This window comes from Dermacentor albipictus, chromosome 1, assembly GCF_038994185.2.
Source record: "Dermacentor albipictus isolate Rhodes 1998 colony chromosome 1, USDA_Dalb.pri_finalv2, whole genome shotgun sequence".
Taxonomy (NCBI): Eukaryota; Metazoa; Arthropoda; class Arachnida; order Ixodida; family Ixodidae; genus Dermacentor; species Dermacentor albipictus.
The window spans coordinates 180790004-180807217 of record NC_091821.1 but is presented as its reverse complement, the minus strand read 5'-3'; the positions used below and the strand labels follow the sequence as shown (position 1 = coordinate 180807217).

The 17214-nt window shown below is 45.0% G+C and overlaps 1 protein-coding gene across 1 annotated transcript in view; it reads right to left on the bottom strand.

The window, feature by feature from the left end:
- Window positions 1-7775: 7775 nt before the first annotated feature.
- The window catches only part of LOC135897729 (ras-specific guanine nucleotide-releasing factor RalGPS1-like), a 71700-nt gene continuing 62261 nt past the window's right edge, over window positions 7776-17214 (bottom strand). Inside the window, exons 12-13 of the mRNA XM_065426440.2 lie at window positions 12357-12449; window positions 7776-8064 (exon numbers count right to left, since the gene is read on the bottom strand). Coding sequence (XP_065282512.1) covers window positions 7879-8064; window positions 12357-12449 — 279 coding nt within the window. The 3' untranslated portion in view covers window positions 7776-7878. The remainder of the gene's footprint in view (window positions 8065-12356; window positions 12450-17214) is intronic.

Below are 17214 nucleotides of genomic sequence, written 5' to 3'. Positions count from 1 at the left end.
GGTACATATCATGCCTTTGGCCATTTGTATTTACTGTTTGTCTAGTAAAGTGGCAGCATTTCTTAAGTGCCAAACAGCTATTTTGTGTACAGCAGGTGTGTGTACTGTGGCAGTCTGGAGTGGGAATTTGAGACACCTTTATTTTTCAATTTACAATTGGCACGGAATTTTTCTACATTTAAGTTATCCTGCAAATCACTGCAGCTCCCGAACCTGGAACTCCATTCTGGACAACTTATGCTGGCATGTGCCCAGTGTTGAGCCATCACAGCAACAAATTTCTGGAAATATATTTACACTGAGAAAAAAAATATCTTGCGTAGAACACATCCCGGATGTCTCCATGTAAGTGAATCTTTGTTAGTTTTGGAGAACAGCTCATTTAAAGACAACACGTCGTATGTACAATGTGCAGGTCTCTTTATTTATGGATTAGAGTACTGTGGCACCACAGTGCCATAGTACAATGAGAGATGTGCTGCAAATTCCCTCAACCACTGTGGTAGACCTTGCATATCAAGCAGAAGTGTTATTCAGCATTAAAATGTGTTATATCACAAGACGCGATGTGCTCGACCTTGTAGAACTGCACCAAAGTATTACAAGAGACTCTGCAAATTTCAGCAACGAATGCATCCTGTAACTTTTATCTTCGTCAGCTAGAAGATGCATGTACTCACTTTTTATAAGTAATTTGTTGCTATGCAATGTAACTAACATGCAAAGCATCTCAAAGCGCTAGCTTGCACAAGGGAATTCGTAAGGGTGTTTTATTCCACCTTTTTAGGCATGCATCCGTGGCCTTATGGTTAGAACATCAGGCTTGTATGTTGGGGAACCAGGTTCGAAACCAACAGTTAGTAATGTAATTTCTTCACATATATATGTGTGATTTACATTAGTTATGCAAGCACAGCATTTGTGCACCTGCACAGTCAGTAGAGGTTAGATAGATTACAGACACCGCCAAACCACCGGAAGAGGCTAGGAAAGCTTCACTTTAAAAAATAATAACCAAAGGCACACTGACAGCCATGGTGCACTCTTACTCTGAGCGTTCTGTGGTTGGGCGTACCTGGTGCTGCCAGTTCACACCAGCAAAATCTTGTAAACACTTGCACTATGTCCTTAAGAAAGTGCAAGACTGCCAAACAGAAGTCTGGCATCTTCTGGGAGTACTTTGTTCTTCAAGTACAATGACAAGCTTCATGCTTGGCAACTGGCAACAGTGATAGCACCTTCTGTCTGCTCCTGTGTGTCGCTGTATACCTAATGTGTTGCTAAGAAGCACTACTTTCCACTTTTTTTTTTTATGCAGGAAAGCTAATGCGGGAACGCTGCCAGATCGTAGTGTATTTTTATTGGTAAATGCTTGAAAGCACAGACCATTTTCTGCATTTTACAATTTGGTGTGAGCAGAGCAACCAATGGCATGACTCATGCAAATGGTCATCGCTCTCAGGTACTGTACCTACTGTCAACGTCCAAGAGGGTGGTGTCTAGATGTAAATACTATAAGTACCATACTTTTGCATAACAGCATAATGACTAGCAGCTATTTATGATGAAATAGTATGCAAAACTCATAATTACTCATGTGAACAAGACCGGGACAGGAGGACAAACACAGATAGGACTTGTCCACGTCTACCCTAACAGAGCTCCACAAGCAGGGTTTGCCACACAACTTCAACACCATCGCCGAGATAGCGATGCTTGCGCTGCTGCATATGCTACTTTCCTGTTCCTGACTCACAATCTTAGTGGTAGTGTTTGAGCCATGTGAAGCAGCCTACCAGGGCGTGCCTTCAAAACTACAGTGAAAGCTCGTTAATTCGAACTTCAATAATTCGAATTTATGGATAATTCGAACTGTACGATTTGGTCCGGCCAAGCTCCACAGAAGTCTATGTATAAAAAAGTCCGTTAATTCGAACGCGAGAAGGTTCCCTCACGGATAATTCGAACTACGCTCACCTGGCACACGGCCAGAGAAAAGCGCCTACTGCCTACACGCAAGGCTGTATTGCCTCCGAAACGGAGAGAACGGCGAGAGAAGGCAAAATTGGAAAAAAACCTAACCCACGCGGGGTCAGCCAGAAGGCAGTGGCGGCTGCCGCCTCTCCGTTCTACGTAACCTCCAAGACTTCTTGCCCGTTGCGAATCTCGGAGGCTTTGCAAATCTTGTACAGCTGCTAATGTTGTGCGGAGATGGCATGGCAAGCGCCAAAACACAGCGAATCAAGTACGTCGCAGCTGCGCTTGCAATCAAGAACCAACGAATCAGGGCCTTCACCACCTTCACATGTTCAGTGTCTTTGTCTCGGCAGTCTTCATCGGTTGTGCACCTCTGTTTTCAGCTTAGGAGGTATCGGCCGTCGCGAATCATTGTGATCGTGTTAAGCCTCGGCTAACGTTCGTTTCGGTGGACATCCGTGGTGTGGCACAGTCGGACCTAGAGCTTCGACTTGAAGATGGCGTGTGCCCGCGGCACACGCCATCTTCACGCCAAATTTCTGACATGCCCTACTGCTTCCAAATCGCAGTGTACTGTTGCTCTCCTTCACTTTCGTTAGTTCGAACTTTCGTTAATTCGAACTGAAGCGGCTTCTCCTTGCGGTTCGAATTAACGAGCTTTTACTGTATATAAAAGGCCAGTGGTCTGTCTTGCAAGAGCACCAAGGCAGTGCAAGAATGCACACCAAGTATGCATAGCATTTCAAAAAGCTTTAACTGAGTGCAAATCAGTCATGCATGACGATGTGCTGAGAAAGAAACCAGAACGTTGGATTGGCAGCAAAATTGCTGCACTTGACCAGCAGCCCAGATCTCACTACCAAAAGCCCACTCACATCAGTGGTTGTGGCAGGTTCGATTCTCAGGCACAGTGGCAGCATTCCAATACGGGTGGATTGCAACAATGCCTATATACTGAAATGTGGACACTGAAGGACTCCTCAGTGTGCTAGAATGGTAAAAACAAAGGTCAATCCACTGTGGCTTTCTTTATAGCCTGTGCACAGCTTTCAGATATAATGTCCCATGAACCAACTGCCCAATGGCTGATTTCAGTGATGTAGCCCCAGATTGACACCCATGTCGAGAACAGCGTTAGCAACGTCTTGTGTAAAATAACTTTTTCTTGGGCAAGTTGGCGCCAGGTCTGCTGACGGTGTTCAAAGTGTTGGTTCCAAAACTACACGTCACTTGGGAAAAGCACCATTAAAATTGGGACCTGCAAAAGCCATGGATTTTTGCTCATGGCATATCAAAACAATTTAACAGTACATAGTATCATTAGGAAGTCTCCACTTTCATTGCTCCTCCTCCTTGTACACTGCAATACCTACTTTTATCCCTTATAGTATTGAAACAGAATGAATATTTAATAATTCTAAATAGTGAAATACGAATCAAATAAAGACTATTTGAATATGTGCACACCCCTACTTTATTCATTTACCTCTTTTACATACCTTCAAGGCCTAGAGGACGGAGCTTATGGGTACAATATCGTTCAGCTATTCCTTTCAAAAGTGGTTCCTAATACATGTAGCAGACTCGGATGAAGTGCCTTCCATGGCAGGTCTGGAAGCTTTCCACTACATAACAATTGGCATGTGAGAGAAACATGCACAAAGTGCAACACCCAGCTGGAATTATCTCAAGCAGGTGTTTGGTTACACACAAAATGGATCCTCACTGTGGCTTTCCTTCACTGTCCTGCTTGAGGAAAGTCAAGCTCCTTTGTTTGGGAGTACCACCAGTCTAATGTGGTAGCCTCCACCATGTATTATTACTGCTAAAATGTTTGAAACAACTTGTCACCAGAGGACAACATTAAAATATGATGAAAAGGTATTCACCACATGAGTTTTCTGTTGTAAACAGCACACCATCCCTTGAAGAAACTTCATCCCATTTTATTCCATCGGCTATGGAGGCCTGTACTTGTCTCAGGGGGGGGGGGGGGGGGGGAGGGGTTAACTCCTCCAACCCATGCCGAAATCTTGACTATGATGCAGATGACACCTAAGATAAGTATGGCTGACTAAACGTTGATTTATATTAGGCCAGCTGAGAAACCTTTCTTGAACACAATGATGGCCTCTATGGGATTGGGCTTTATTATCTAGCCACACCTAGCAGAGTTAGAGAGAGAGAAAACATTTATTTGGACCATTGAGGTCATTGCTCTTGAGGTAGAGTGGGTGGTGTCCTCATTCCAGGACTCCACTGGCCATGGCTGCTCGACGTACTTGCTGGACAAAGCTCCTTGTCCCGCCAGGGTATTGCTGGTCAGCTGTACCTCCCACAGCTCAAATGATGTGCTAGGTGTCTAAGTGTTGAGGTTTGCCCTCGCACCCCCACGAGATGTGAAAGAGGGTAACGCGTGTGTCGCCGCACCAGGGTCAGATGCTGCGATATGCATGTGGGAACATTTTACTGTATCTGTGTAGGTTTGGAAATGTGTTGGTCTGAATAAGTCTGAGAGCTAGTGCCTCTTCAGTGCTGAGCTTTCTGTGAGGGGGAGGATAAATCCTGCAGTTGATTCGCTGGATATCGAGTCGGTCGCAGTAATTGGATGGCAGGGGCACGAAGGTAAATGCTGGGGATTGATGAAATGATTGGTCTTGCCCCACTCAGTTGATTAGCGCTCGAGCTAGGGCATTCGCCCTTTTGTTCCCTCCAGACCCGCATCGCCTGGCGTCCATGTGATTTGATGGGATTTTTGCAGCCTCGGGCCTAGAATCTGAGCCGCCAGCAGCAGTGTTCTTCCGTTCGTAAAGTTACGGCAGGCCTGTTGCGAGTCAGTAATGACATGAACTTCCCTGCCTACCCTGTCTTATTGCTTTATTACCAGCGCCGCGGCTATGGTCTCAGCCACAGCTGGGGTCTCTGCCTTGACGGAAGCTGCGAGGGTCAAGGAGTCGTCTCTCCCGTTCACGGCGGCTACTGCAAAGAGGCCCCCTACAGGGTATACCGCCACGTCCACGTACATTACGCACGAGTCACCATTGAATTGTTGGCGCTGTCTGTCGATGCGAGCCTTGCATCGTCCTTCATAAAGTTCATGACTCATGTGCTTCGGTATCGGGTTCGCCTTGATCTTGCCTCTGACCTCAGGTGGGAGTGATCGTTGCCCATCAAGGGCACGGAGCTCCGTTGCCGTTCCGGTTCGGTCCTGTGGAGGATGGCTCTGCCCGCCGCCATGTTCTGTAGTCTGGCTTTTTGCGAAGCTATAACCGTGTCCGACAGCTCAGCGAAGGTGTTGTGGATCCCGAGGGCCGCTAACTTTGAGGTGGTGACAGGGAGACCCAGGGTCGTTTTGTACGCGCCTCTGATGATGGCGCCGACTTATGTTCTTGGTCGCGTTTGTTTAGCGAGTGGTAGTGATACGGCATGCTGTATGTTACTCTGCCGATCACTAGAGCCTGGACGAGGCGAAGCGTGTCCTCTTTTAGCATGCCCTTGCAGAGAATGTCATCGTAGATGGTGTTGGAAGCTTGACCTCAGCAACAATCCAGGATGCATGGTTAACATAAAAGACTGAGTTAATTTTGGCCCACTTTGAAGCTTCCTTGAAGAAAGACACAAAGACACCATGAGGCCTCTAAGATGTGTGATCTTCATATGTGGCAAGTTGGAAAAGCCAGTCTGTTGTCAACAATGATAACAACCGGCAGGCTCTGGCATGAGCACACACATTGCAAAAGAATAATGTCGAATCATTAACATATTTCACAGCATTTTGAAAAGGGAGGGAAAATTGCATTGGATGAGGTGTAAGGGAGTAGACCAGCTGCGGAACAGAGGCTCAGGCTGCAAGCCCGAGTAAAGCTTCTACTGGTGACCATTCACGAGGCTGCTCTTTGGTCTTCATGCCTTTCCATGTGTGCTATTCAGGCATGACTCAATGCTGGTGGCAGCAAGAACTTCGCCTGCTCATCCTGCACTACCTTGACGAAGCTGCAAACCTATCGCAGAGCACCAAGCACCTCAACATAAGCCTATGCTACATGCACCCTGCCATTGTACCACCTCTTCACAATTCCAAGTGAAGTAAAGACAAGTTACTGGGCTAGTTGGCACATAGCAGTGAATAAATAAATGCTTGTGCAAAACAGATGACCACAAATGCAATACACACGGACAGGACAGTACTTGCCCTGTCTACGAGTGTATTCCTTTTCTAGCCATCTGTTTCGCACAATAATCTACTTATTTACTGTCCAACCAAAGTGTCATTGACTTTTTCTGTTCAGTTATAAAGCGCAGCTTTTTTTTCCAAACCCTCCCAGACTTTCCAGACCGTGGCTGCTGGGTGCTGCTGCTGTCTTGCTGAATAGCTCACGCTTAAAAAAAATATCCTTGAATTACATGCCAGATGGTGGGACGTTCCGGAACCTCGGTCGCCCAGTACAGCAGCCTGATGCTCTAACCATTAGGCCACAATTGTACGTATGCTTCTATCATGCCAACACCAACTAGCTCTGTGAGATGACGGCCGCATGTGTCACATTGCATAGCATGGGTGCACGAGAGCATGTGCATGACAGTTTCCTTTATGCCAAAGAAACAAATGAAATGGGCAAATTTATAGCATTTAATTGCTTCACAAAAGCTTCACTTCACATAGATTCCAAGATGTGCATTGGATCTGCATAATTTTTTTAGCTAGTTCCAGAGCAGACAGAGCTGCTATGCAGCACTGCTAGTGCAGGCAAAGAGTAATACGACTGAGAGCTGCAAATCCCAAACGATAGACTGACATTTATTACATATTTCTTCGGGCAGTGGCAGAGAGCCTTCTCGCCACACTCCGTCTCACTATGTAGTCTTTCTTTCGTGCCTTAGTCTATTGCGGGGAGAAACGCACAACCAATTTCCTTGGCAGTTGACGTTGAGAGTGGCGTGCAGATGGAGTTCACTGCACATTCTTGCATTATCTTTCTTATAATTAAATCTTTTAACTTGTGCTTGCAACCATCTCCATACATGTTTTCCGCTACTCTGGAACACCCAGCAACCCTCCCTGAACTGCTACTTTCTGCAGCTGCTGGCAGGTGGCGACACAAGTTTGAGCTAGCACTCTCACAGGACTTGTTTGCGACACAAGTTTACGCTAGCGCTGTCACGGCAGTTGTTTGCATCCCCATAAATGAAGGCAACTTGGGAATTGACTGTGCCAAGTGTTACACTGAACGACGTAGACACCAAAATGCAAATTTTCTGCAAAATTTGAACAAGAACAGTGCTCTTTCTTTAAACATGTTAAGCGAAATATGCACATACCTGTATATGCATGCCTCAGTTTCTAATAAACAATTTGCGAATGTGAACATTTCTGTTATGTCCTCGCTGTTTATCCTAGCTTTACTGCACTATAAACTCATCTACATCAATCTTATGAATCCAATCAATAACATAAGACTATTTTTTGTGGCTGGCATCTTGTTTATCCAAACTTGACTGTACTTGATTTCCACATACTAATACTGTACATGGGTTGGTTGAACAACAGTAATTACTCTTCTCAAGTTACACAACACTCACATTATATGCTTTCATGCGGACAACTGAATGTTATTATTAAATAAAATATTACAAAAGAATTAGTCTTATCTGGGAACATTTTGTTAAATGTTTTCATGATACCTTCCGAGTCTAAAAGATCAACCCACAATGTAGTGGTAAAATACAAAACTAGGAATGCTTAGCAAAGAATGACCCAGATGTTTGGTCCACAGCACAAGTGAAATCAAGTCAGTAAATAGTATCAAAATAATTTATGATACTTTTCAGTATAATACAGTGGCGGCTGATAGCACTGGCTTAATGCATCCACCAGCATTCATTGCACACCTCAGGAGCTGTCTAGAGTGTTGTGCCAGCAGAAGCACTTAGACAGGCACACCAATCATGGGCTGAGCTGCCCACAGCTGGCCGGAACTTGTAACGACTTCCTCGAGCAGGGTCCAACAACTGGAAGGAGTCCGACTCTGGGCAGGCGAGCACCACCCAGCCCGCAATGCAGCTCTGCTTACAGGGTTGACGCTTGAACTGAAAAAGAGTCGTTCATTCAACTTCTGCACAGTTTTGTATGGCTTTAGAACAATTAAGCTATACTCTCTGTTTCAGCACCTCTCAGCATTGTGGAAGCTACAGTCATCCTCGACCAATTAGAAAGGCAAGCACATCTGAAAGGGACTGACAACCAATTTTCATGGTGCCCATTTTTTTTAGTGTAATAGAAAGCTTACCAGTCAGAGTGTCTAATCATGAAGTGGTAACAATTTCAATTTTTCGATCTGCAGCGAGTATCTAGTCGTTCACTGGAAGCATGATGAAAACAATGATCGGCGAGCATGATAGCAATTATATGCCGGCATTGGTGGGAGACAGAAAAGTCCAGCAATGGCTGAGGGAAAGTATTTTGTTTATCAAGCTGATGTTCCTGCAATTAATGTTTTCCAAAGTGTTAAATTATTTCTACAATAATAGCTACATGTTTTTGTCGTTTCCTGTCCAACTGCTTTCATCATTAACCAGCCAAGAGTGTTCTTTAGCCAAGACAAGTTAAGTTCTTGAAAGCGAAACAATGCTTTTACACATGATACACAGTTCAGCATGTTGTCGTAGCCATGCGCTTGCTAATTATGTAGAGCTGGCACCCATTTATGAACCAGTCAATGGTATTTTGTATCTCGCAGGGAGACCACACAACCCTAGGTACCTACTCGCAAACTCGCGCGTGTACAACAGCATGTGCGCCGCCATGCATTGTGGGACGTGTGTGCTGCTCGTTTGCATAAACTTTGCTTACTTCACAATAAGCATACAAACTGCAACTTTAAGCAATAAGTATACTGTGCTTAATAACAGCTGGCTCACGTACAGTAATATTGTATACTACATCTGGAGTAACAAGATTTCATTGCCAGGCCATGTTGCCTACTGGTTTTTGAGGCTTTCTTTGCCAATAGCACGCAGGTGACAGCAGCATCTAACACTGGAACTGTACAATGAGATCTGCTGTTGTGATAGCAGCAGTGGAAAATTCGCTCTGATACCGATAAGGCATGCATATTCGAGATACCAGAGTCTAATACTTCAAGATACAAAGGAGAAGGAGAGTTGTGGAGTATTCAGAATAAACACTCGACCAGCGTGTACCATGGCACAGGATAGTGGCACCATTACTCGATCCCCTATAGTATGCGCTGCACTTGCCAATTTGTAAGTGCAGCTGTTCTCTTAATTACAGATTCGTGCTTGCACCTTTCCGCACTCCTGCCACACTGTTCCAAGCGCATTCAATGCCAGCTGCTTCATTCCTTTAGTGCAAAAGAGCAGCTTGGAATGATACCGCACAGGCGAGTCTGCAGACGCTAGGGTGCCTTGATGTCAACGCCGCCTCCCGCCATTCACGGTGATCACACCCTCTGACCAGGCCTGCGCCACACTGCACCTCCGCCATATTGCGTCGGAGCTGTTGAAGCAGCCATACGTGTGCATGTATTAGTCAATGCAGTGCTGTCGTGTTGCCTGATGGTTGCAATTTCCATAGGGCTGAGGATGTGTTCATTAGGTTGACTTTTCAGGCTCGTGATACGAGATCAAAAATGTGTGACAGTTTTATAGCTAAAAACACTCCATCATGCCCATTTACTGCGCACCTTTGTGCACGAGATCAGTGGAAAAATTACACCTAGTCTTGTATTTCCCGACAACCAAGAACGTAGGAAAAAGCCAGCAAGAACTTCGTTCATGTAAGCCATAACGCTTAAATTCGTGTCTTTATGTGAAACGGTTTTCGCTAAATTTTCTGATGCACTAGGCAATGAGAAGCCTCCTCAAACCCGATGTGCCATTTTCAACAATCGAATGCAGTGAGCACCTAAATGTTAGGAAAATGTTCTTTGGGAGTTTTGTCATGTTGCAGCTCAGCATTTACTTACCCTAATTGTGCCAGCCAGATTTAATGAGAAGGATGTAATATGGCTGTATTCCGCTTACACTGATACCTAAATGGTAGCAATGTAAGAGTGTTTTCGACCACATGCTTTGTATTATTTTTACTTTTCACACACACAATTTGTATCTCGATAACTACAGTAGCTAAATTATTGGTAACGCTGCCATATTTATTCACCTCGTTTTATGCTATGGCTTCTTACATGTCTGAGTGGCGACATTACGCAGCCATAATTTTAGGGGTTAAAGTTGCGCCAGTCTTTTTTAATGGCAACCACTAAAACCTGAAGTATACACCATATGTCCGTATGTGTCAACTTTGTTTTCTCAACAAATTTGTGAACATAAGTGAAAGCGGGGCAAAAACGACTAGTTATAAACTGGGCTCAAAATGTATTCTAGCAGCGCTTTACTCTAAGCATTCGACCTCCATTTCTAAGGTGAAAGGTAAATGTTACAATGCATGTAAGTGTACAAACTGTGCAAATTACGAACTTTTACAATGTCAATGGGCGCAGAGCCTACGTTCCTACTGTCCGTCATAGTGCACCTTTACATGTTCCGACACAACATCGCGGCGCAACAAGACATGTCACCACCCTGTACCTCTGGAGAAGTGCAATATCAAAGCACCATAGCGGATGGCATTCTCATGAAGGATGAAGCACTACCCAGGAGGGGGCCATCCGCAATGCTGTGGCTGTGCAGGCTCTACCTTTGAATTTAGCCACTGTCAAAGCAATTAACTGTTTGCACCTTTTAAATGCAAATTATTGTCTATACGGCAGCATCGAATTAATTTTTTTCTTTCGAGGTTTTCAGCAATAGTGCGCAAAGAAATCGCAGCTGCAAGTTGCAGAGAAGCTTCCCAGTACACCCCTGCCAACGAGACCATTTGTCAAGAAAATTTAGTCAAGCAACAGGTTCCGAACTATGGCACATCTCGCTGTGCAAGAATTCGCACTCGCAGGCCTTGTAGCGTTGGCTCCGCTGCAAGGAACTACTAAAACAGAGTATAGTTAAACCTTGTCATAACAAATTTGAAGGGGCAGTGCAATTACTTTTTCATGACCATGCATTTGACTGCAAATATTATACCATGGCTGCCATGACTTAAAACAACTAAGTTGATGTGCCATCACTGTGGCCTATCTGACAGCTGGGCAACCGTGCTCGTGCAAACTGTTTTGAGAAGTATCAGTGCATGTGGGTATCAACTCTCTGCAGGTCTGTCAGTGCATGCACCTAGAGCACAGCAGCAAAAATGACATTAGTCATGTGGTCTTTTGTAACAAGGTCAGCAGTTAATGCAGTTTATTTTTGTCTAGTGTCTCATTAAACAACATAAATAATAATTATTCTTGTACTTTTACTTGTAGATTACTTCTGTGTCAAAATAATGATTCAGGAAAATTTGGACATGCTCTCATCATGACCTAATGACAAGTGGTGACTGCAGGGGATCTGATGCATCCATACATGCTTGGAGGCACTTAGCTGTGCTTTCAGAAGCTTTATGACTGGTCAATTCTTGATAGGGTGAGGCTCTATCGCAGGCATGGCAACAAAAATAAAGAGCATTGACCTTCACTACCACCAGCCCACTTTTGAGGAGAAAGTGGCATGAAAACCATTTCCCTGCCGGAAATATGAACTGTGACTAAGATGAGGCAGAGCAAAATAAGGTTGTATTAACAAAGCCAAATACTGCTGCGGAAATATAGCTTGCATACCACGGGGTTTCAAAAGTTCTGGCCTTGAGGAATTGAACTGGTTTTGATAACTACAATGGAACTTACACATTCTTGCACCTTGGATATGCATGAAGAAAACAGCACTAATGGAATGCCCTTTAATAAACATACTAAGTAAATCAAATTAGTTACACAATGTTAACTATACATACGCAAAATGAAAATGGCACACATTTTAATATGGAGGATATGGAGGGCAGGGTGTGCAAGTATCCGTAAGTAGCTTTGCAATTGTGAAGAAAACTTAAAACAGACCCCGCCCTCTTGAAAAGATAAGTAATCCATTGAAGCCAACAGTTCACAACTCGATCACAAGAAGAACCCGGCACCTCCATAGCGCCTATGCAATTCGTAGCAACTGCCGGAGGAGGTCAACCCAATGTGCTTCGCGTGGCCACAGCATTCAATCTGATTTTGACGGCGGCTTTTTCCAAAAAAAGAAATGCATATAGGTTATAAAAAGCACCGAAGAGAAATTCAGAAAAAAGAAAAACGCGGCTTATACACTGGAAAATACAGTAAACGTACTTCTACCTTTATCTGCCAGTGCAACTGCAGCTGGCTAATTCCTGTACATGGTGAATGAGATTTGCTCTGCAAAGTTTGTGCAGTGATATCACTCACATCGGAGCGCTCTTTGGCCAGCAGTGACTTGGGAGAGTAGAAGACTAAGGAGTTTCCCCGCAGCTCCACCCAGTAGCGCAGCCATGAGGACATCTGCAGAAGATGACACAGCATTCAACAGAGCACTAGGAGCTTCCCCTAAACTAGGTGTTTCCAAACTTCCTGCCTCTGGGGATTGACACAAGCCTTCACCAGAGCGCCAAAAAAGAGCCCCACTCCATTTCACCAATGTGCTATGCACAGCCTCCCAATAAATGTTGGAATAAATCTGTCACAATGAGCACAAAAACAGTCGATAAATTGCTGTAAATAGAAATTTAATGTGTAACACAGTGCCCTTAATCTCAAGTTTGCTACTACATATACCAGGTGCGCGAGGTATTTGAGAACACTATTCCTTATCGCCACAGACACCAGCAGGCTCATCAATCTATCTAGTCGTGCGGATTCTTGTTGGTTGACCCCTTATCATTTATACTGCAATTTGTTCAAAGATGGAAGCATACAGGTTGATGCAGGAAATGAAACACCATGCAGTCCTCGTCGCCCTGGCCGCACACCACAACTTGGAAACTGCCACCTTTCTGAACGTAGCTAAGTCTTTCGTTTACAAGGTGCGGAGAGAACTGATGTGTTCTGGCAGTGACATGGCATCTGTGGCGAAAAGGAAAAAGCACAGTCAGCGGTCAGACGTCGTCAGAACTACTGATTTTCTCTGGCAGTTGCAAGTGATCGTGAGTGATGACCGAGGGAAATCAATGCGGGCCACTGCAAAGGAGCTCCAAGTCGTCGCAGAGTCGACTGTCAGGCTCACTGAGCACCAGGACTTGAGGTACCATTCCTACGTCATGAGGAGGGGGCAATTCATATTCGATAAAACTCGGGAGAATCATCTGCTCTGGTCCAAGCGCTTGCTAAGCAAGCTGAAGAAGCCCGAGGAGCCTGGAATGCTCTGGTTTCTTTCAGATGAAAAGAACCCTGACCAAGACCAAAAAGTTAACCGCTGTAAAGACAGGTGGGTTTGCACAAATGCTAATGAGGCACCTACTCCTCATCACCCAGGACAGGAAGAGACGAAGACACACGCTGTGTCGTCGTCTTTTCCTGTCCTTGTCAGATTGTTCAGTTGGAAACAAATTGTGCTATGTGCAACCAACAAGCTCAGGCAAACACTATTCTATGGTGATGGCCGTCGTCAGCAACGAGGGTGACGTCATGCCTCCACACTTTTTTGCAGAGGGACTCCACGTTAATACTGCCGCTTACATGGAGCTGCTCGCCACCATTCTAAAGCCCTGGATAGAGAGTGTTTCAAAAGGAAGACCTTATGTCTTTCTGCAAGAGAAAGCTCCCACCCACACTGCCTGCATTACCCAGGAGTGGCTGGCTGACAACTTTTATGACCACATCACTCCCAACTTGTGGCCTCCTAGTTCGGCAGATTTAAATTTGCTCGACTACTACGCCTGGGGCGTCGTTGAGGGAGAGGCCAACAAACGAGCCTTTTGTATTACAAAAGACTTGTTGAAGGCCACCATTAATGACTCAATGACCAACATTTCTAAGGACCACCTGATACGTGCATGCAGCCATTTCCAAAGCCAAATTGAAGCAGTTATTGCTGCGGATGGCGGATTCATTGACTAATTGTGGAAATAAACCATAAGATAAGTATTTCCCAAAGTTTGGTGAAAATATGTCCATTTTTGCTGGACATGTTCTCCTCTGCCTGAAACTAACAGTGTGTTCTCAAATGCCTCGTACACCCAGTAAAAAACCTGGGTCTAAAGTTGCGCTTGCAAATAAAAATTCCATTAACTCAACTTTATCAAAGTAATGTTTCTGTGTTCGGCAGCCAACCTGATGATTTGGAAATTCATAAAACTATCGCGGCAGGGGCGGGTGGGGGGAGGGGAACGGAAAGATTGACTCCAAGTCAATCTTTCCGTTTCAAGCTTTTCTCTAAGTAAAAAAAATGTCAACCAAAGCCTCATCAACCTTTACAGGAAAACATGAAGCTCCTTTTCGGGCGGCCAAGTTTATGAGATGGCACGGGCAACCAACCCCTATCAAACCTGGTTGAGCCTCCCTCAATACAGTAGAAACACTGTTTTTCTTGCTGATCATGACATCAGCATTGTCCGAACACGTAGCCAATAGGTTTCCAACAGGCGAATTCCGAGACTTCATGTCGTCCAGAACCAGATTTGCAATCTTGTGACCCGTCGCTTCCCCTTGGATTGTCCCGAGGCAAAGAAGGTGGCTTTCGACTCTACTTGTTTCTTTTAACGGAATATGTCACAACAATAGGGTAAAACTGCATATCCCTACTGTTACTGCCATCTACAGTGATCGAAAATACTTGCTGTTTTAGGGCACCCAGCAAAAGAGTCTCCGCGCTGCCGGCCATTTCCAGAACAATTGACGTCGTCTTTGTTTATCCACAGGCGTAGTGTTTTGCTTCTTCGTACTTGGGGAACGTCTTCCGGAGAAGCGGTCTGGCATGATCGCTGGCACTCAGCGGGATGTTGTGTTCAACTAAAAACACAGTGAAGAGGCATTCTGCACGAATAACACCAAGGTCGCTGTCGCTGCGTACAAAACTTGCTAGGGTTGGCTGGCTGTTTGCGGCTCACACAACATATAACTGATGCTTTTTCGAAGCGACGTGCACCTTGATGTCAGACTTGCCGCCATGCAAGATGTTCACATCACAGGCACACGTGGTGCAGAATCTGAACTTCTCCCCTTTCTTCGACGGCACGAAGCACGGAAGTTCTGCCGTGTACGATTTCAAGAACACTTGGAAGTACTGTCGGGGCTTCGAGCCCTCCATTGCACTGCGAAGCAGCAATGTCACACTGCGTCCGACGTGGCAGCTAGTCACACAAAAGGTGAGGCCAACACTGCAGTGACTGAAGCTGACTGAAGTCCAAACCTGTGCATCTGTGCGAACAAAGGCAACAGCATGGCAACAGGTTTGCGGAGGCGCTAGAGAGCTTTGGATATGGATTCGTGATCCCCCTAGTAGACGACAGAAGCCACTACAACCTTGCAGCTGCTGATGATATCATGCATACGTATTGCTCTCTCGTGGTGGCGCAAGGTACCAGGGTACTACATTTTCACAGTTTTTCTTTTCGCAAATAAAATGTTTTCCGTAAAATTTCAAGCACGACTCGTAAAATTGTAAGACTGCTCGAAATTCGTACATTTTACGGAAAATTCTGAAGAGTTGGCAGATATGCGGCAGTGAACTCGACAAACTGCCATAACAATCCTATTCATTACCAAATTTGGATGTTGATTGCATTAATGTGATTGCGTAGGTCTTTCTTGCAAAAGGCATCTTAGTGTCAATACAAAGTGTGATGGCTCTGTTGAACCCAAACTGCAACATAAAATTTTTTCTCTGAATACAGAAGGCGGAAATTAAAGGTGAAGGAGGTGGAATCAAATTCGTCTTGGCTGTTTGTGGAACCTTAAAATTCCACAAGGTGAATCCCAGATTGGAAACCTTTGCTCTAAGCTATTTACTTTGGTTCCAATGTTACAGACTGTAACCAATAAAGAAAGATACTTGTATTCAGGTGTTATAAATTCAAAAGGAAGAACAGGCACACAAACAACAAAATTTTACCTAAGGTCTCCTTTGTTACTGCTCTGTTGGCACGTCTACGTGTGTACATACATGCATACGAGTGTGTGCGATAGACAGTGGGCCTTTAGATTTTTCATTTCTGGCTACTCGAGGGCTGCCAGAGCCAGCCAGAGCACCTTCTTTTTTCTCGAGCTGCTCCGCTCACTGCCCGATACACTTTCGCCGCGCATTCGTTTTACTCGGGCTGGACAGTATTGGCTACCCGGGGACGATTTTGGTCAAGCTGCTCTCTGCAGTTCTCTGACTAGCAGACAACAAAAAGAGGTGACGAGCACTCACTGCCATCTTTGTGGGGACTTGACAGACTAAAATGCGCTTGAGGACTTTTACATCACTCAACCAACTGGCTATGGTCAGCTTCGGATTTTATTACTTCTAGTGTTATCTTCTAAGGCACTAACATACTGTCCCGCCTTGAAAGGCAGTGCGATACGAGCGGCGGCGAACCATTTGAAGATTTTTCGTCCCGGGAAGGCTTCTTCCTGGTTGTGAACAGTGCACTGTGCTCTCATGCGTGCTTGCTATATCTGCATCGTGTTCTGCAAAAGTTGTAGACGCTTATTCCCACACATTGCAATGCCTTCACGGTTCAATTTCTCCGGTGAAATCCCTTTCCACATCTCTCGCACATATGATATCTCCCTTTTCTGTAGTTAGCAAAAGGCATCGCAGCTAGCCATTGTTTGCTATGTTTCTCTGTCATATATTTGGGTGGCAGCTTGAAACCAATGTGTTCTAATTAGGTTGTTGATGTCAAAAGAATGCACTAGTTGAGTAATGGCCATACATAGATTAGCTTATTGCTCTCGTGATCAATCAAAACTGTTTTTCGAGTAAAACTTTCGCTGGTTACAGGCAGCGTGCATTTTCATGCGCCAGCCGCAGCCCCAGCTCCTTCGGCACAGGGGCAGAAGAAACGCACCATCAGCCAAAATAAGTTTTCTGAAATCAAAGCCCAAGCAGGTTGGCACAAGATTTTATGCATATAATGCGTATCTGATATCCTGCTTTTTCGTGTCTTGTCAAATGATGACAAAACACCAACTCATAAATGCTGCTGGTAGGTGACATGATCGCTGCGAGCAGGCATCCTCGAGCGATCGCTTTCGAGTATGTGCGATTTCGCATCTTGGCATCGGACATATTGGAGGCCATTTGTTGCGCTGCACAAAGTGAAGTTGGCCCAGTGCACGTCCT